This window comes from Pyxicephalus adspersus, chromosome 4 (genome assembly GCF_032062135.1).
Source record: "Pyxicephalus adspersus chromosome 4, UCB_Pads_2.0, whole genome shotgun sequence".
Taxonomy (NCBI): Eukaryota; Metazoa; Chordata; class Amphibia; order Anura; family Pyxicephalidae; genus Pyxicephalus; species Pyxicephalus adspersus.
Window position 1 is genome coordinate 88,098,403 of NC_092861.1, and position 20,731 is coordinate 88,119,133.

Below are 20,731 nucleotides of genomic sequence, written 5' to 3' on the forward strand. Positions count from 1 at the left end.
TAAAATCTCTAAGACCAGTCCCTGATACACTTATATTGGTAGGTGAGGGGCTATTTTGATTTGACCCAAATTCAACAAAGTAACACAAAACCCTAGTTTACTCTTTCTTTACATTTTCAAGGTGCTATTTCACACCTATTGTCTAAAACCTCTCCAGTAACAACAATCTACCCCCAAAACAAATAAGACATTCATTTAGGGCCTTCTATGCTGTTTGGGTGATAACATCTTGTCTGGAATCCCTTCAAAGCAAATAAAAAGTTTGAATGCTTTTACTATCTTAACATCAACAATACATTTTAAAGGTTCTCTCCATTACTATTTCCTCTATCTGGTGTAAAAAATGCTCCATCATTGATGGAGGTGGTATACTTCCCTTTTTCTGGAATCACTAGGTCATGTGCAGTCAATGTAACAGAAGGCTAGCAATCTAAAGAAAATATACAAACGGTGGGTCAAGAGATGAGCTTTTAAGAGACTCTAAACAGGGCAAAGTGACAGTCTCTTTAAAGATAAACCCTAAATAGTAAAGAACAAAAATGGAAAATAATGCAGCATTGTAATAATTAAAACATCATTAAATATATTTTTTCATGCAAGCAGTGAAAGTACTTGAATATGACCTGGTATTATTTTCTTGCAGTCCCTGTACAATAAAGCTGCGTACACACCTGCAATTTTTCTCGTTGGAAAGGATCTTTTACGATCCTTTCCAACGAGAAAAGACTGCACGATGCATGAACGATGCTGTACATACAGCACCGTTCATGCTCTATGGAGAGGGGAGGGGGAGAGCGACGGAGCGGCACCCTGCTGCGCGCTCTCCCCTTCCCTTTCATTAGGATCGGTCGTCGTCCATCGTCCATGGATCCGCCAGGACGGTCGTCGGACGATGGACGACGACCGACTGTACACACGGCAGATTTTCGCCCGATAATTGGCCGATACCGATTATCGGGTGAGAAAAATTTGCCGTGTGTACGCAGCTTAAGGCAGGAAAGCTAGAGGAAGAAGCAGTACAAGGCACCAATTAGTTCATGTGCTAACAAGTATGCCGATAGGAAGTGGAAAGTGACAAAAGGGTGAGCTCAAAACAGTGAGCTATCATTATATATATTATCTAGTGGAAGTCTTTCCTAAAAGGACCATCAGATCCCTCTTTTATATTGCTGCAGTCCCCATCATTGTATTTGGCACTGCACACTATCAGTAGGGTTCCTACCACTGTGGGGTGTCCTATGTAACTCAGCAGTGACATTGGGAATAGAGAAAGGCACTATGGCATGTGGTGGAAAACACAGGAATCGGATATTCATGAAACTTATAAATACCTAAGACACAGATTAAGGCTGCAACACTAAAATTAAAGTTAAATAAGAGACCCAGACTGCCAGGAAGATAAGTATGCTTTTAGGCTGATTTTTTCTTTTAGGACCTGACCTGGTTTTTTTAAGTGAAGATACTGGGAACCTGAACAATTATTTGACAACCTGGACAGTTTAGCACCTCTGAGTAAAGTACATTTTTTTCACAATCTCATGACATTTAATTTTTTACTGATCACAGCTTTCAGAGATTTGCTTAGAGAAGTTCAACAGAATAGTGAAACATTTTATCTTTATTATCCAAGGTTGTACTTTACCTTGAGTCCATAGAAATAGGGTAATCTGGGTACTATTGTTAACTATGAACTGTATACTAATAAAAATATTTAGTCTTTGACCCTGTATATATTTCTCCGGATTTTTCCCAGTCTATGCAGTTGTCCCTTGCATTGATAGGGACTCTCCTCTGTAGGAGGGAACGGAATTGCATGCATAGGCGTAACTAAAAGCCACAAGACCCTGCTTACTGAACCAGTAAGACATACAAGTGCTCAGTGAAGTCTGGAACTGTTAGGCAACAACATTAATTAAACACTGACAACATGGAATCAAAACTTAGCTTAAACATGGAAGAACCAGTTAAAAAGAAGCGTGTGAATAAGTATAAAATAATCTCTGGGGTAAGTGCCAACTTCTTCCTAATATATTATTTAAATTATTACCTTTTGTTTAGGTGTGTCATGCAACTTTTTTTTTCTCAGGATTTAAAATCACATTTTTATGAAGCAATACACTGCCACAGGTTTTATGTTATACTATGTGTATTTCAGCTGTTATATAATTTTGTACTTTATGATAACTTTTTTCAAGGAATGTAAAAACTGTAAACTCATTTAGTATGCAGGCGAGATTTTATGAATGGTTTTACCTGAATTTATTTAGTAAGAGCCTTTAGGTAAAAAGCAAATAAAAGATTGAACAAGTTTTAATGACTAATTCATGTGCACATAATACTGGGAAAACACCTGTGACATTTCAATACACCAAATCCTCTTTATCAAATGGGCACATGTGTACACTGAACTGAAATGTTTTGACTTCCATCTCTATATTCTGTAGTGATTCATAAAATATTGGTGATTGTGATTCTAAGTGGTAAGGGATCTTACTTTATTCCTTGTTTGCTGTTGGATTGCATTATATGTGAAGAAGTTTAGCAAAAAGGTATATTTTATACTGTTGTTTTGGTAACATATATAACTGGAACTAGTCAATATTTTAGGGATATTGAAAAGGCTGCAACAGTGCAATACAGTGCATATGAGTTTTGGAATTTACCATTCTATGGTCCCCCAGGTTTCATTGTTTCTCTTGGGTCTAGGACATTTTAATAGATTTTACACTTCCTGAATGTGTCCAAGGTTGGCCTCAGGCTCAGTGATGGGTCAAGAGAAGCATATTGGAGATAGATTATGTGTTAGGAAACAATTTCTTGAAGATGGGAGACATGAGGTGGATCAAGCCAAGACACAGTACAATTAAAGTTCATTTGCAATCATTTACAAGGCAGAAGCCTGTGGCTTTATGCCTTGTTTGAAAGACTATTTGCCCAACACAGCATCTCCACTTGCCTCACTTTGGAAGTTTCTATTAGTAGTTACTTCTAAAGGAGCATAGTAGGAGTATCTTTATAAAAGTATATGTGTCAATTCTATGTTGGTTTTTAATTAATTTCATTTACTTACAACATTAGTAAGCCATGATTTTTTGCTTAGACCTACTGCCAGAAACTGAAAAAAAAAACTGTTTATGGTCTTCTTCCTCAATACAAGTTTATCAGTCGGGAATAACTGGTTATTAACAATTTATTCTATTATGTAAGATTATTTGATTACCAGTATAAACATAATATGCACCATCTGAAAAAATAGGGATTACGTTTACCAGAATATATATAATACAGATTTATGATGTGACTGCACATTTAAAGTATCCTAAATAGATACCTGCAGAATGAATTAGCATAAAAGCTAGAAAATGAATATTCTTAAAGCAAAGATCAGAAACCCCCATATGTTTCTCATAGTAGATTCACTTTAGGCAGATTCAAATCTGCTGGTATGCATGGCGCCATAATCATGCAAGATTTGAGGGAAGGCACGCAGGCAGTATAATTAATGTAATTCAGATTTTTTTGACAGCCAGGAGAAGAATAGGATCCTTTGGCCTGATAGGCAAAAACAATAACTTCATGATAGGTTCACATTTTTCTTAATCAGCCTTCTTTGCCTATTTTGAAACTTGGTCACAGATCACATGACATCTCATAGTGGCAAAGAAAGATGATTCTGCAAGATTTCCTTTTGCCTGGCACAGTGTGATCACAGGTCTGACTGGTAGATATGTAATGATCCGATACTGACTGTGGGCCTCCATCTGATCAATGTTTAAATGGTGAAGTATCTATACTTAAGACCTGGAAATGATTTGGACTACTGCCTTTTATTTTCTCCATAGGAAAGTACAGGGGTCTTCCCCACTCAGTCAATCATTGATTAGCCAGAATAGATTATTAAACAACATCAGGGGACAACTGTACACATGCTAGATTTTCATGGATGACCACGGTCTTTTGTCTTGGAGGACAATCAAGCCTATGTACATAGTTTTAGTGTTGCCAGCCCAAGATACCTTATTAGTATTGGCCCAGGGGGAAAATGCCCCACCCCCCAGCCTGTCCTGCCTTTCCACTTAGCCTTTTTATCTTATTTTTATACACATAAAAAAATAAAGTAAATTTATTGTTGAATATACAGAAATACTTTTATTTCTATAACTGTCATAAAACAAGGTTGTGCATTGCGGTAATATTTTCTCAAATCCTTCCTCCAGAAAAACACCTTCTTAATCAAACACCACTTTACATATTCTATCACTGCAGGTATAATTTAATTTGATTCACAGTAGACATTTCACTGACATTCGAAAAGCAGATGAGACAATGATGAACAGACAATGATGTCTTGTGCTTTTGCTTTCTTAAAAGCTGCATAACAATAGACAGAATGCAATATAGGTTCTAAGGGCAACATCATGGCAATTCCTCCGTTTAAAAGAAAACTAAAGAATGCCACACATTAATGTGCTTTACAAATTTACACTGTGCTAACATTGAAACTATGAATGGTTCACGTGAGGTCCAAATAGAAAGGATTCCATATCCCATTTCTGATCACCTAAGACTCAATTGTTTGTATCCTGGGTCATATTAGAAAAGTGTCACAGCCACTGTTGCAGGGTTTGAAAGTATGTGATATAAGTTAATAGGAGGTGAAACCCTGATTTGCAAATATTAAAGCTAGCCAATTGTAGAATCTATTATGGCTACTCTACTATGAAGCCAAAAGTTTGCTTATAGCATTCTTTATTAGACGTATTGGGGCTGAATTACCATTAAAATGCATGAAAGCATGATATAACTAAAAAGGTACTTTGATTTGCCAAGCATATAAACTCAGTCCTGCATAGTCAGCTCTTTGTAAATGAGTATCCATGCGATAATATAACAGTATACATTAGACAAAGTAATACATATACCACTGTCATATTCTCTTTAGCATGCTGTCTAAGAAAGTTGCATTTGTCAATAGCCCCTCATGAATCTTTCAAAAGTCCTCTTTTCTCTTATGTTTGCATCCAGCCAAAACAAATAAAAATAATAAATAATAATAAACTAATAATATTAATAATAAAAACATGGCGTCTCATCTATTTTTAAAAACCAGACCATTTAAAAGGCTTGGTACCTTTGTGGATATAAAATGAGTGCAGCGTGCATGTGTGTCCTCTCTCCTAACCATAAAATGTCCTTTGGAATCTGGTTTGCTCCTCTGGATTCATGGTACTCCTTACCCATTTCCAGGAAGAACTAAATCATCAAAATCAAGAATTGTGACCAGACAGGTCCTTTATTGTAGAAGGGACTCGCCTGCCCATGCACTGTTGTGTGCACCATTGTCTTTTTTTCTTCCCCTTTACTTCCCCAAATCAAAACTTCGGCCACTTTATTGACTATGCCAGGTTGACATAACTCACATTCACATATCACAAACTATGGATAACCGTTTAAATGCATACATATGTCTCTCTCTTTTATACATAGATATACAGCATCTAAATTTTAAATATATATTCTGCATGTAGGACATGAGCTTGTCCTCCTAGACAAATGATATCTTGCCTAATCCATTTAACATTCATCCAAATTCTCAATTCACCTTTTATATAAAAACACACAACAGACTTCTTTCCAAATAATGGTCAAACTAACCCCAGTGAATAATGCTTTTCTAAATTGCATTAAGGAACGTGCACGTGAATGAGCATGAATGATGCTTTTAGTGAATTGTTCCCAATATGCCAGTATGGGGCAGACATAGATGGAAAAGAGCTATAAACTCAGGTCTGGTCACTGATTTGTAGTATGAAATAGAAAGGTCTGTTCTTCAAAATAAATAGCTTACATAATGATAACATGTGAAAACCTTTTTTAATGGGAAACATTTGCTAATAATATGTAAGGGTGTACAGCAGCGTGCAGAGAGTTAATTCAGAATTTTCAGCTTGAAGATGTGGTCACACCCTTATAAACATCTCATGAGTTATTTATGTGTTAGCAATTTGGATTTCAGCCAGATGTTTCTCCAATTCTTCTGCATTGTGCTGGATGGTGACGAAACCTGATGTGTAGTGTGTGTATGTTTTGCCTTTTATGAACCAAGTCGGGGTCCAAAACCAATTTGTACATCCATGGGCACTTTAGGACTTGGTGTCCTCAAGTGCTTATAAAAACCTGGTACCGCCTTAACACAAATCCTTGAAGTATATATTCATTTTTTATTGTATTTTTGTCATTTTTTATATAATAATTTTTATACTGTGTTCTCTTACAGGTTCTCCTTGTTGCACTGGTGATTATGTCACTTGGATTAGGACTTGGACTAGGGTTAAAAAAGAAACAACCTGAAAGACTATCATGTATGTCCTATATATTAAATGTTTTCTATAGTGTTGGTTAACTTGGATTTCTAAGTTCTCCCTATATATATATTTAACTAAACTTTTTTGAAATAAAGTCAATCCACTATGTATTACATTTTGAAAAGAAAGTTATTAGTTATTAAACATCAACCATTCAAATTTGGTGATGACCATATTGTCCCTTGGAAGGAATGTGAGAGAAAGTCTCTACTAAGGGCACCAACAGAAGACTAGGGGAAAACAAAGTACCTACCACCTTTTACTACTATATCATCTATACAGATTTTCTAATTCTTTGTATTTGAGATACAATTGTACATCAATATTGATACATTTCTTTTTTTTACTATTATTATTATTATTTTTATTATTACTATTATTATTAAACAGGATTTATACAGCTCCAACATATTACGCAGCGTTGTACTTTAAATAGGGGATTAAAATGACAGACAGTGACACAAGAGGAGGAGAAGACCCTGCCCTATTTCTTTTTGGTACTTAATTGTTAGTAGGGTATTTTGGAATATTTTTGTCATGTAAAGAATAGAATTTTTTTCCAGCATATTTGAACAGACAAACATTAGATCTTTATTCAAAATGCAGAAAAGGCAAATAAAGTTGTTTTAGTTGAACAAATTACACATCAAACTGACATGATGTATTCAATCTCCTCATCTAAATTAATAGCAAAGCAGATGTCACCTAGAAGTCCGATACATTAGCAAAGAAAATATTATATATGCAAAAAACTATTTACAATACAGTTTAGGTCACTGTAGCAGAAATAATTTTGTTAGGAGAGATGTGGTATTAGAGTTGATCAGTGGGGTACCTAAGAGTGAGGCTTTGGGAGTCTGCTTGAACCTGCAGATTTTTGAAAGCCAGCTGTATCAGTAGATAAAAATTAAAAGAATACCCTAAAATAGAATGGAGCATTAAATAGCACACATATGTTTACAGAACAGTGGCTATGATGTCTGATGTATAGTATTTATGAAGAGGACCATATGCTACAGTGAAAAAGGAATGCTATTTTGTGTGTCTCTCTGCCCAGAAGAAATTCTGGATGATACAAGGATGGACTGGATTTAGAAACTTGTGAATGGCCTGAGGCACAGTAGAGAGAATAACACACTCATTGTATTGGTGCAATCTCCTAATGAAATAAGACAGGGGTCGGCAAACTTCGGCCTTTAGGCCAGATACGGCCTAGCCGGTAGTTTGTTTCGGCCTAACGCCCCCTGGCCAATCCGTCCTAATGCTGGCCGGCAACCTGTGGCTCCAGAGCTGGCCAGGGGGCGTTAGGAACTACCGGTGCCGCCGGAGCTCCAGTGCTGCCTGTTTGCTGTTGCTATCCTATTTACCATGGCCGGCGTTGATACTTCCGCCGCAGCGGTAAATAGAGAACGCTCCCTGAGGGTAAATCCCTCTCTGCAATGCATACGGAGGAGAGGGATTTCACTTCAGGGGTTGTTTTCTGGTGGTGAGCGGAGCCATTAGGACGGGACTCAGAGTCTGGCCTAGTGTACTCCCGCTTAACCCTGAAATGGCCTAGTGGCCATAAAAGTTTGCCGACCCCTGAAATAAAAGATTTTGAGGTTATAGTTGAAATACTTTTAAAGAATATAACACTTTTGCACAGCCCCAAGGCAAGACATATACTTCACATAAACTATTACAATAGGCGGAGGAACTTAACTGTGCTATATGGATTGTGTACACAGAACAGGAAGGCTGATTAGCAGAGGTGATTACAGCCTGGGGAGAACAGAATGCAATAATAAATGGGGATGGTGCGACTGTTTATTGTTGGGAGCATGCACAGAAAGATAACTGTTGTATCAGGGGGTTATGCAACCCTACCAATACAGCCAACAAACAGGGAAGTAATATGTAAAAAAATAACAATGACGTGTGCAAGCTTTTTTTTTTTTTTTTTGTGCCAGACAGTCCTGAGAAAATCAACATTTTGACATATGATAAAACTTGAAATACCAGACTGGTTATAAGTTATGTGCCAGTTTTCTTATAAGCCCTGTACAAATGACATCCTTGTCCATAAAAGCAGCTGACTAGAGGGAAAACACCCATACACACAACTAAACTAGTACTACTTTCACACATTTATCTTTTGTAAATGACAAGCATATCTCATGCTCAGCAACCATTTTTTATGCTTTTTAGGAATTAAAAGAAAATATTTTTTTGTGTGGGTTGGCCAAAAACCCAATTAAGGTGGTTTTTGATAAATCACATAAAAATCCTCAGGAGCATATATTTGTAGGTTCCTTATTTTCCTGATTCCCAAGGAGCCTCAGGTACTCTTTTTATGCAGGTTTTAGTATAACACTATTAAATGAATAAATTGGTCCACCCCTTCTCCTCAGCACTGATTAGTAAAACAGCCAATACCCTAATGTAACAGAAAGTTTGGGAGTAATGGGTCTAAAGCCAAATTTATAGGCTGAAGATGTGGGAAGAAATGTGCAGACACTGAGACACTGAGCATGTTGCTCAGTGAGATTTTACTTTTTTTTCCTATTATGACAAGTGAGCAGATAAAAATAAGTATTTCACCTTGTCTGCACTGTTTCTCCTGGCAAGGTGCTTGGGAGTGACTGTGTGATCTAGAACAGGCAGATGTGTCCCAACTCATTCAGGTATACGTGCAAAGGTACTAGTCACAGACAAGAACAAATTACCTTTCTTATCCAACCAAAATCATGAGAAGCTTCTGCTTCAGGGAAGACAAACAACATTAAAAAAGCACACAAATGCAGAAGCCCAATGATAATTTTAATTGTATCAAAAGCAGCACCCATTAGCAATGTCACAATCCTATCCCTAGCTATTGACTAGCAGTACTTATTAAGGGAAATGTGAATGGAAAAGCAATGCTGACAAAATGTTTATCCTATATTGTTAAATTCTTCAGTTATGCAGGATGTACATTTATCTCGCTGTGTCTTATTTAATTTTTAGTTTCATGCAGACAAAGATGCAACGATATAGAAAATGTAAGGGAAGGTGATTGTCGCTGTGATCCCCAATGTAAAAGTCAAGGAAACTGTTGTTTTGACTTTGATGCTCTATGTGTTAAACCAAGTGAGTATTATACTTATAAAAATAAAATGATTGTTATATGGTAGCTAATAGCTACATACAATATTTTGCATGTTCATTTCAGAGAACGTGAATAAATATATTGTTAGTCATAGGTTGTGTTTTAATTTTTTTGTCATTGTTAAGTCTAGGCTACACAGTACACAGTTGTTTTTGTAAATTTCTAAACGGAGACCAAAGAAAAGTGCTGTACTAAAGTTTTAAACAGATTAGGGGATACAGGCGCTGCTCTTTCCCCCCTACTAATAAAGAGTTCCAGGTATTTTATAAAAATCACATTTTGGATCAGAAAAGCTTTTTCATGATATCCCCCATTTTTAGAAGGGGGGTCTTCTTGGTATGAAGGTAGTACTTGTTCACCAGAGCACCCTAGTAACTCTATAATTAGGGGAATGCCTACCTTTCTTACTTTTCTTCCTTTGAAACCCAGAAGTTATGGATCTATACTGGATCAAGAAGATCCTCCATCTAATTCAGTGGCATTTCAGTAGTTTTATTATTAAAATGAGCTTTTCTTCCTTTACATGATAATATTCTAAGTTTCAGTTTTAAATATGTATTGGTCAATGAACATTCCAATGGAATGAAGATTTCAAATTTCAGATTTGAAATCCAATTAAGACAAAGCTCTTTTATGAATACAAGAGCAATATGAATATCAAAGTGCAGGTAAACTAATTGTATTGTAACATGTATTTCAAGATGAAAATTACATTTATACTGTATTGCATCATATCTAAGAACTGATTTATGTAAATGGGTAAACATGTCCTCTTCTAGGTACTACTGCAGACAGTGGAAGAGTTTTAGCAATAGTTTCATTTTAGAAAGCAGTCAGGTAATGTTTGGTCAGCTACGGGCTTGTTAATTTGCAGTGACAATGATGAAGCCACAATTTTTGCAGTCTCCTAATCCCAATGTAGTGCCAGCAGGCACAGCCTACAAAAGGGGGGCAATGCTGCTCTGAGTGGTATTTTCACTCTTCTACAGCACACTGAATTATGTTACCTATTGATCATGTCCGTAAGGTTATATGTGAGTCTTTTTAGAGGTACTAAGGAAATACTGTAATTGCAGATGCAAGTTGATTGCTTTACAATCAACAACTCATACATGGTTTTTGTTGCAAAAAAAATGAATTATTAAAACTGCAAATCACAAGTTTTTACTGTTCAGTTACAGATTGTATTTCAAAGGTAAAAAAAAATGTGCACATTAAAAGCTAATGAGTTTTGGGGGCTGACTAGCCCCATTCAGTGCATGTATAAGAACTGTCACTGCATTATCAGGGGGCCATCTGCAGAAAACTGGAGGAGGCAGCTTTGGATGATTTCAGAAACAAGGATGACTGTAGAAAAAGGAAAAATGTATTTTTACAAAAAGCACAAATTTAAGCAGGGTCTTTGAGGGATTTGGTTGGGTGGCTGTTATGATAATTGGGTACCTTTGTAACATTACATTTGTATGTGTATACCCTACTGTTTTGTGATTCCTTAGTATGATGTACAAGTCATTTGTTTGCTGTGTTTTAAAGAAGAAGAATGGACATGCAGTATGGTGCGATGTGGAGAGACACGGATTGAAGGCAGTCATTGCTCATGCTCAGATGACTGCATGACAAAAGGAGATTGTTGTACAAACTACCATGGGGTTTGCAAAGGTAGCATTTCGTAACATGTCAATTTATTGATGTCGATTTATTTTTATATGAAATATCTGATTAGCACAAAATGCTTACCAGGATGAATTGCAAGCACATCAATATCACCCTTTCCTATCACGAAAGACTCTGTCTAACCCTTCTCATTTAATACACACGCAATGATCCTGTTATAATTAGAGACTTATTCCAGCCATAGAAAGTTTTGCAAGTGATGCCATAACTTTTTACAAGAATAAGCAAGGGAGTAAAAGTATTAATATGATTTTCTCCTCCTCTCAGGATGCAGTGCATAGGATTTGAAGGCCGATCACCAGTTCCTAACACTGTCTATGAGGAAGGGGGTATTTTATTAACCCTGTGTCCTCCAACACTGCACAACATGGAGCTCACACATGACCTAGACCCATTGCTCCAACAGAGTGTAAAAGTTTATTGTCTGTTAGTATTGGGTTTCAAGATGGACTAATATTTGTATAGACTTTCCAAAAAAAATATTCTCATTAAGGTATATTATCAACTTTATAGCTAGACCCAATGATAAAATGTCTAGCCTAATTAGTAAACTTTATACAACCACACTTTTACTTTTACATTGGATTTTAGGGGCACCCATAGTGCTATGTAAACTCAGTTGAATGCACAGTCAAATTGTGGCCAGAATAAATAATATGTGTCCAGTTTAACCAAGAAAACTATCCAGAGCATATTTCTGTTGGTATTGTGTATTGATTCATAATTTGATTTATAGGAGGAACTCTATGGGCAGATGACACTGAATGTGCCAGTAGTGCAACTCAAAAGTGCCCAGAAGGGTAAGAAACTATTTGCACTTATAGGATATTGAAGTCATCATACATACATAATTATTACTGCTTGGAAGCTGTTGGGATCCCCTCTTTGCAGCTTATTCATACTGATTTATTGGGTCTTTTTTAAAAGAACAAACAAAGCTAAACTTGTAAACTCAGATGATAAACAGCATGATGGGGAAAACATTCCTCAAACACTCCCTTGTTTTAATCTTCTAGATCCCTGTGTTTCAATGGCAGTAATATATATAATGTGTGAGATATGCTTGGGTCACGGCACTTGGGTCTGTCCTGGGCAATTTCCACCACACCTTTTACAATTTTTTTTACATTTGCAGTGAAAAAAGCTTGGAGCTTGCAAACATTATCTTTCACACTATTGTGCCAATGATTATTTCTGTTGATTAGTAGGGTTAGTACCACTTGATAAAAACACATTTGTCAGTTCTTCCTGAAAGACTACTACCTGAAAGATGACTGACTGATAGAACTTAAACTCTAGAAATGTATTGTTACAGCCAAAAATACACTAGCAAAGTACAATGTTGCTGAGGACATCTAGGAAAATTTTGCTCTTCTGTAAGGCCACATGCAAATTTTAGGTGTTACTTAAACCTGATTTGAAACAATTTGTGTATTTTTTATGTTGCCTTTAAAGCTTTTTTAAACAATTCCTCACAAAAATTCTTATCAGATACTGTTTATATATGAATTATTTACTTTATCAGTGCCCAAACTTTGCAGATTAATGTGTCTGAACAAGTAGTAAAACCCACATTTAAATAAGTCAGTCGTTACATTTACCTCTGTAGCTGCAGGCATTGTGGAAAAGTTTAACTGAAACTTTACAACAAAGGTAAAAGAATCATAGCTCCTTAATATTTTAGTTTCTAAAACATTCAGTTGTTGTTTGAGTGCTGCTCAAAAAGGTAATTTTAGTGAAAAAAAAAAGTATTCCAGACAGTATTTAACTGCATAGATGTAAGCTGTTACAAGCTAACTATCTGGCGTTTGGAGTCAGGAGTTTGTAGATATAGAGGTTTAAATTAAATTCACAGTACATGCAGTAAGAAATGTTATGGCTTGTTTTACAGCTTTTATTGCTTGTTAAGAATATTTAAATACTTTAATGTTCACTGTCTAGGCACAGGTGCACATTAAAACACACTCGTCAAATAAAAACAGTCATTTAAAATCTGATGTCTGTTTCTTTTTTGTTTTAATTTATACTTGATGTATTTTATTACATATATTGGCAATTTTTTGAACCTATGTATTTTTATTCTGCCTTTTACAGCTTTGATCTACCACCCGTCATCCTTTTCTCATTGGATGGATTTCGAGCTAATTATTTAGACACATATGCTGACATCATGCCAAATATTAAAAAACTGAGTTAGTATTTCTGTTTGCTTCTATATTCTTTGAGGGCACAAAAAGCATGCTCTATTTCTGGTTATAAACACTCAGGAATACTTTTGGATTTGAGTTTATTATGCACCAATATTTCTATAAGATGTTATATCTAAAATCCATATTAGTGTTCACTGCTCCATTATGCTTTCACTGTGGGGTTTGATGTATTTTATCCCAATGACACCAGGAAAGAAATATAGGTAAGACCCAGAATAGAAAAGAAACCAACAGAGGTTCTAAACCCCCGCACAGTTATTTGTCCTCCAGAACACAAAGCAAAATGTTTAATATTTTAAATTAGATTAGATTTGTGGTGAACCGCTATAAACCATGTTTTTTTATTGCTCATTGTGTCTTTATTGGTGACCCTCTTTTTTTTCTGATGACCATTGCCACTTGGATAGAGTGCTATGAAATATTCATGCATTTACAGTTGAAGCTAGAACTGAAGGTGAGGACAAATCATTTAATAGGGACAGTTACTCTAGTAAAAAAAGGTGAAAAGGTGTTTCATATGCTTTACCTTTTGAAAATGTACAACAAAGTGTTTGAAATCCATTCTAAAAGTGCAAATAATATTTGTTACATGTTAAATGTTTAACATATATTGCAGGAAATTGTGGAACACACTCCAAGTACATGAGATCAGTATACCCTACAAAGACATTTCCTAATCACTACACAATAGTCACTGTAAGTGCGTTTTTGTTGTTGAATAGTTTTAACGAACAAGCTCATATAATGCATACTGTAAAGTCCCTTTTTTTGACCCACAATATACTTTTCTTTTTAGAAAATCCTTACATCTGCTGTAAAGTTGCATTACCATTCAATAAACACACAAATTAACAAAGCAGTAAATCTGAAATGCACTGAAACATTCCTTTGTGGAAAGTCTTCCAGGTCCATGTACTTCAATCCACTAAGGAATGTTTCAGTGAATGGCAGATTCACTGTTTTTAAATACACTCCTTTGCGTGCCTAAATGGTATAATGACCATTATAAAACGTTATGCTCCATTTGCTTGCCATTTAGCCAAAGCTAATTCTCCCCACAAAACCCCCCCTCAAATTATCTATACATTTGAACTTAAAGCTAAACTATATTGTTTTTGGTTTGGTTGTTGACTGCTCCTGCAGACTAAAGTATAGAGTAAGACACCATCTCCAGAGAAGTGAAGAACAATGGACCTTATTTAATAAAGCTCTCACAGACTGGAGAATATATACTTTCATAAGTGAACCTAGGTTATCAAGAAACCTGGAATTATGTTTTTCAAAGTCATTTGCTATTTGTTAGCAAATATTTCAATCCTGGATCACATCAATCCAGGTTTGCTGGATCACCCAGGTTCACTGATGACAGTGTATTTTCTTCAGCCTTGGAAATCAGGCCCAATATCTCCCATCTGAATAATATAGGTGCCCCATTAGGCTGTGTGTAAAATATTCAGGATTATCCCGTGTCTATATACTCAGGATCATGTTTTTAAAATAGCAATATGTCAGGTATTTAATGTTTATCCATTAAAATAAAGTTTTTAATACAAGCTTTCTTTTTCTATTCTATTCAGGGGTTGTTTCCAGAGTCTAATGGCATTATTGATAACAACATGTATGATTTCAACATGAATAAAATGTTTTCTCTCTCTGGAAATGAAAAATTTAATAGCTCCTGGTGGGAAGGACAACCGGTATGTTTTGTTTTTCTACATTGTTTTTGACGATCTAAACATTTTTACATCTTTGAGCTTCAGGATGAGCATTTGAATTAAAGATATAGTATAGTGATAGTATTGGGTCGAGTGTAAAAGGATTGGAGCCCCCATCAAATTGTTTTCTGCTATTATGCTGTATGGTGAAAATATTTCCCCCTATTTACAAGAGTTTCACCAGATAGGAAACATGGGAATATCTGCACCAGTGATACCGAGTACAAAAAAAAAAAAAACAGTGGTGTATCCTTCCCTTATTTTACTGAAAAAATAAATTGATACCAAATTTGTTTCTGTTTTTATTTACTTTTCCCCAGGGTAATAGTGAGAAGAAATCTACCAAACCCTACTCTATCTAAAACAAATTAGCTTGAAGTACTTTAAGCTTATCTTTTCTACACAATCAAAATGTTGTTAATATTATACATTTCCATTAGTTAGTTTCTTCTCTTCTACCATTAGACTGATAAGTATAAATCTTGGTGTTTATCCACCATATTGAAATCTTCTGATCATTGAAACAACTTTCTTGTCTTATTCTTGTCTTGTATTATTCCATATCATAAAGATTTGGTTGACAGCTATGTACCAAGGACTGAAAGCTGGCACTTTCTTTTGGCCTGGTTCAGATGTTCCCATAAATGGTTCTTACCCTACCTATTATAAACTGTACAATGGGTAAGTGCTTTTAAATCTTTTTCACATACCAAAAAGATGGTTTTTAGTTAAAGAGACATGACACTGTAAAGAAGTTTAGACCTAGACGCTGTTGTTTTAAAATTTTCATACACTTTAAATGTTTTTTTTTTTAGTTATCATGTTATTTAAAAACTTGACAAAGCATTTCCATAGCATTATGGTGTATTGAAAGTGATATGTTAGGTTACATGTACCCCTATTCACAAACCATCTATGTGGCAATAAAATGTCAGTCCTAGATGTTGGACGAGAGCGCATATGACATTGAAATTGCTTTGATATAGGGAGCTTTCAACAAGCAATTATAGCAAAAAAAAGCCCCTTCATATCAGTAGTATTATCTGTCAGGTGAATTGATGCACATTACAGACTCTATTGTTTTGTTTCCCTAGCTATTGTTTCCCTACAATTGCAAATTTTCTATATACATACAGTAGCAGCTATTTGTGAAAAAATATTAAATGCTTTGAGAACTGTTTACTAAACATGTGCATATTTAGGAAATATAAATTATGTTAAACGTTAGTTTATTATTCATTAGTTTATTATTAGTTAATTTTTGTTTAGTTAATTTTATTCATTAGTAAAGCATGATCTGTATTGCAGGGCGGTTTCTTATGAAGAAAGAATAACTTCAATACTACAGTGGCTAGACCTTCCAAAAAATGAAAGGTACTTTTTTAAATTCTTACCTATAAAATACACCTTGTTTATTATGCACTGATAAATACTAATTTCCATGTTTTAATGGGCAGGCCAGACTTCTATACCCTATACATTGAAGAGCCGGACTCTTCAGGACATTCTTTTGGTCCAGTGAGTGGAGGAGTAAGTACATTTTAAAATAAGTTTCGAAAGCTAACCAAACAAGTTAAAACATGATTGCACAATCTGGGAAGAATTAAAATAGATTACACATTGTTGTTATTTTAAATGTTTAGGTTGGTAAATTTACCTTATATTTTGTACTTTTGTAGGTGTAAAAATTATTTTCTAAAAAACAAACCTACAAAGTACATCAAACTTAAAAAAATAGAACAATACATATTGTGTTTTTTATTTTATATGAGGTACACATATGATAAGACTCACAGAGCATTATGGGTTTTCTGTGAAAAAATAAAATACATGGAATAGGATGTTTACTTTTAACCTGTCTCATTCTAATAGAAATAGATGACCTCATTTTAACCTGTCTTTAACTTTTAACCTGTCTCATTCTAATAGAAATAGATGACCTCATTTGCTCAAGTAAACACGAGCGTTGGGTGATTTTTTTTCCCAAATTTGTAATAAGTAATAGAAATTACCTAATTTTATAGGAATTATAAATTGAAGCATTGCAAAAACCACCAAATATTGGATTATACTTAGGAACTTCACTGCAAATACTATTGTTATATTGTGCTAAAAACAGACTGAAATGGAATAAATCCACTTGCAGATGACCAAAGGTCACACATGACATTCAAAATTATCTTTAAAGAGTAGCTAACTGGCACCCAAATATGATATGAGCAGGGTATTGATGATATTGATAATGCATATGTTTGTTTGTATTAACACCTAGATTATGTTAACAAGAACATAATATGAGAGAAATGCCTCTCCTGCTGTTTGTTGGGAATCTTGGCCAACAGTGGGCCCCTGTGCAGAACTGACTTGGAGCCACCCTGGGATCCCCTTATCCCTTATGGCTGGGGAGAGGCTGGGCCCTTCACTTTGTATCTCCCTATGTCAGCCCTTGCTGTTATTTCTGTCTCTATACTGGGGATAAAAGTTGTCTTGGTATTCTTTGACTTACTTCATAATGAACTACAGGCCTGAAACAGGAATACAGTGACAACACGATCAATCTGTACATTTTTCCCAAGTTGTTGGCCTGTTAAGAATGACAGGCTAGCATGTTCAGGAAATGATTGGAAATGAGAATGCACCTTGGTGGGTAATTAAATGAACCACAATAATGCTTGCCATGAAAAAAACAATCGTACAGTTTTACTCATCATGTTTTGTAATACAAACACTCCTATGTCAGCTATGATGAAGAATAAATCAGATTTGTGTAGCATCTAAACTGTGATTATTTAAAATGCATTAACAGGAAATGTGAGAATGTGTGCTTTGGCATGAATTCATTTTCCCTAAGGACAAGTATCATAAAATGTGCAGTTCACATCCTTTTACAATCCACATTATCAATTGATAATGCTTTATTATCTGTTGCATTCCGACCTAACATTCTGCCTGTTTTTATTTACAAGTGCACATGAGATACACCATGCTTTAATCATTGTGACCAAAGTACATAATGCATTAAAAAGAACTTCAGACTTACTTTATTTCTAGTTTTCCAGAGAAAGGAATGAATCCGTATCGGATTTCTTTTGCTGTCTATGTCCCCATTGGAGACGTCATCTTCAAATATTGATCTTGGTGATCATTGTCACCTGAACAGAATGGAAAAGTAAATCAAAATGTTTGCAGTTATCAATGATAGTGGAAGCAATATCTGTCTCTAAGTCAGTGTTTCTCAACCAGGGTTCCGTGGAACCTTAGAGTTCCTCCAGAGGTTGCTAGGGGTTGTCAGGGAGCCATTCTCAGTTTGTGACTGTCAGGTCAGTTTAACAGATGCCAATGATCTTTTTTGGCTATCTGTGAGATTACCATTCTTCTCAATAGCTAGCACACTCTAAAGCATTCTGCCCATTAACCACCACATTATTTTAATAGGTTTCCTTGTGTTATAAAGGTCAAGATCCTGGCCTAATCCTGGCCGGCAACTCGTGGCTCGGGAGCCGCGGGTTGCTGGCTGGATCGACCAGGGAATGTTAGGCTGGAACAAACTACTGGAGCCGCCGGAGCTCTGAAGCCACATGCAGCTCTTGAGCCTCCTCTTGCAGTAGCTCCCCTATTTACCACAGCCGGTGTTAACACTTCTGCCTCCGGGTTAAATAAGGAACGTCCCCTGAAGGGAAATCCATCTCCTCTGCAATGCATAAAGGAGAGAGGGATTTCCCTTCAGGGGGCATTCCTGGTGGGGGCGGAGCCATTAGGGCGGGACTTGAGAGAGAGTCCGGCCTAATGTGCTCCTGCCCACCCCTGAAATGCCCTAGTGGCCACAAAAGTTTGCCTACCTCTGCCTTAGAGTTTCCTTATTTGCTGCTGTTTGGGGAAAAGCCAATTGTGTGTAAAAAGGTTTTGATTGAGAGTTAGACAATGGCTTTATTGAGATCATGAATAGAGATGAGCGAATCGAAGCTGACAAAGTGGAATTCAATCCGAATTTCAGAAAAAATTTGTTTCGCAACGAATCGGAATTTCTTCGCGTTGAAACGAATCGCAATTTTTTCTAAAATGGCGGGTACACGTGTGAGGACATGGGGCAAGGAACTCTGGGAAGGCGGGATGACCAATAATGCCATGCATGCAGCCAGTCAGCAGCCAGCCAGCCCTGTGATGTCACACCCCTTTAAATAGCCTCAGCCATTTTGGATTAAGACATTTTACAGCGTTCTGAGTGCAGGGAGAGACATGTGCAGTTGCTAGTAGAAACCTCATTATGCTAAAAAATTGAACTGAAAGGATAAGGCAGAATCATTTCACAGCATCTTAGTGCAGGGAGAGACGTCAGAAGGCGCTAGGGACAGTGCTAGAAAAGCGATTTACAAGTGCAAGGAAAGATTATTTTGGGATCCAAATAGCCATTATACATCCATCAAGGTTATTCCATCAATGCACGTGTATATCATCTAGCGTTCGTCTCTTGACCAGCAACCCAGCGATTCTAGATTGGTTAACTTGGTCATCCACTTCATCCCAAGTGACATCAGACACCCCCAGCCACCCCCATTGACGTGCATAAAATACTCGATGATGATGAAGCCAATCACACTTGGGAGCTGGGTGAAGAAGGGGCTTCATCATCATTAGGAGAAGAGGATGGCAGCTTGCCCGTGAGGCAGCGGCTGAGCCAGCAAGTTGGTAGCATGGCTGGTAGTCAGCAGGGTGGCAGCAGTGGGAGGTCGGGAACCAAACGTGCCCAGGGTAGACCACCTGCTTTGCAGTAGCCTACCTGCCCGGGAAGTAGTGGTGCAGGGGTTGATGGAGGCAGCGGCGGTAGCAGTAAGTCAGTGCGGAGTGTTGGGGGGAAAATCACCTACTCGGCGGTGTGGCAGTTTTTTATCAAGGCGCCGGAGGAGGTTGACATGGCCATATGTAAAATTTGTGGACAGAAGGTGAAGCGTGGCCAGATTGCCAATGTTGGCACCACAGCCCTGCGTCAACATATGCAGCGTCACCATAAAGTGGCCTGGGAGAACCGTGGTCCAGCCTGCCGCAGCAACCTCTGCATCACCCAGTGGCACGCACCAGCTTTCAGGCAGTCAACGCTCCACCACCTCAGCTGAAGGGAGCTGTATGTCTTTCCATCTTCTGCTGGTCCAGATGCTCCTGCTCCTCCTCCTCGTCAGTCATTCCATCAGCAATCGATCACCGAAGCGATTGCCAAGAGACAACAGTATGCGTGCACTCATCCAACAGATTCCATTCACGTGTCATCTCTGTTTGGGATCCACTCCTGTTTTTTTGGCATTAGCAATACTGATGGATTATTGAGCAAATGCTGACCGGGTGAAGGCAGATGCTCTACAGACAGGATCATTTTTTGGGGGTTATTGTTCTGATGGATTAAAGGAAGGGCAAAATAATCAGTGACGTCAACACAAACTTAGTGCTAACACCCTCTCCACTCTGTCGGGGAGGCACTACTTGTATAAGCGGTTAATAGAACAGGTTCTGTAGACATCTATGTGAAATCAGCTGACAAGGGTGTAAAAGAAATGCGCTTCTTCTGGTCAATTTTGGCCCCGTGACTGCCCAAATAAGTGAAGTGTGCAGTGATTCTAATAGCGTCATCTGCATGTAATACTGACTCAC

General features: G+C 36.9%; 1 protein-coding gene across 1 annotated transcript in view; it reads left to right on the top strand.

The window, feature by feature from the left end:
* Positions 1-1,794: 1,794 nt before the first annotated feature.
* The window catches only part of ENPP3 (ectonucleotide pyrophosphatase/phosphodiesterase 3), a 48,612-nt gene continuing 29,675 nt past the window's right edge, over positions 1,795-20,731 (top strand). The window contains exons 1-11 of the mRNA XM_072408915.1: positions 1,795-2,005; positions 6,278-6,362; positions 9,351-9,473; positions 11,026-11,151; positions 11,903-11,966; positions 13,261-13,358; positions 13,993-14,072; positions 14,954-15,073; positions 15,663-15,772; positions 16,400-16,465; positions 16,549-16,621. Coding sequence (XP_072265016.1) covers positions 1,928-2,005; positions 6,278-6,362; positions 9,351-9,473; positions 11,026-11,151; positions 11,903-11,966; positions 13,261-13,358; positions 13,993-14,072; positions 14,954-15,073; positions 15,663-15,772; positions 16,400-16,465; positions 16,549-16,621 — 1,023 coding nt within the window. The 5' untranslated portion in view covers positions 1,795-1,927. The remainder of the gene's footprint in view (positions 2,006-6,277; positions 6,363-9,350; positions 9,474-11,025; positions 11,152-11,902; positions 11,967-13,260; positions 13,359-13,992; positions 14,073-14,953; positions 15,074-15,662; positions 15,773-16,399; positions 16,466-16,548; positions 16,622-20,731) is intronic.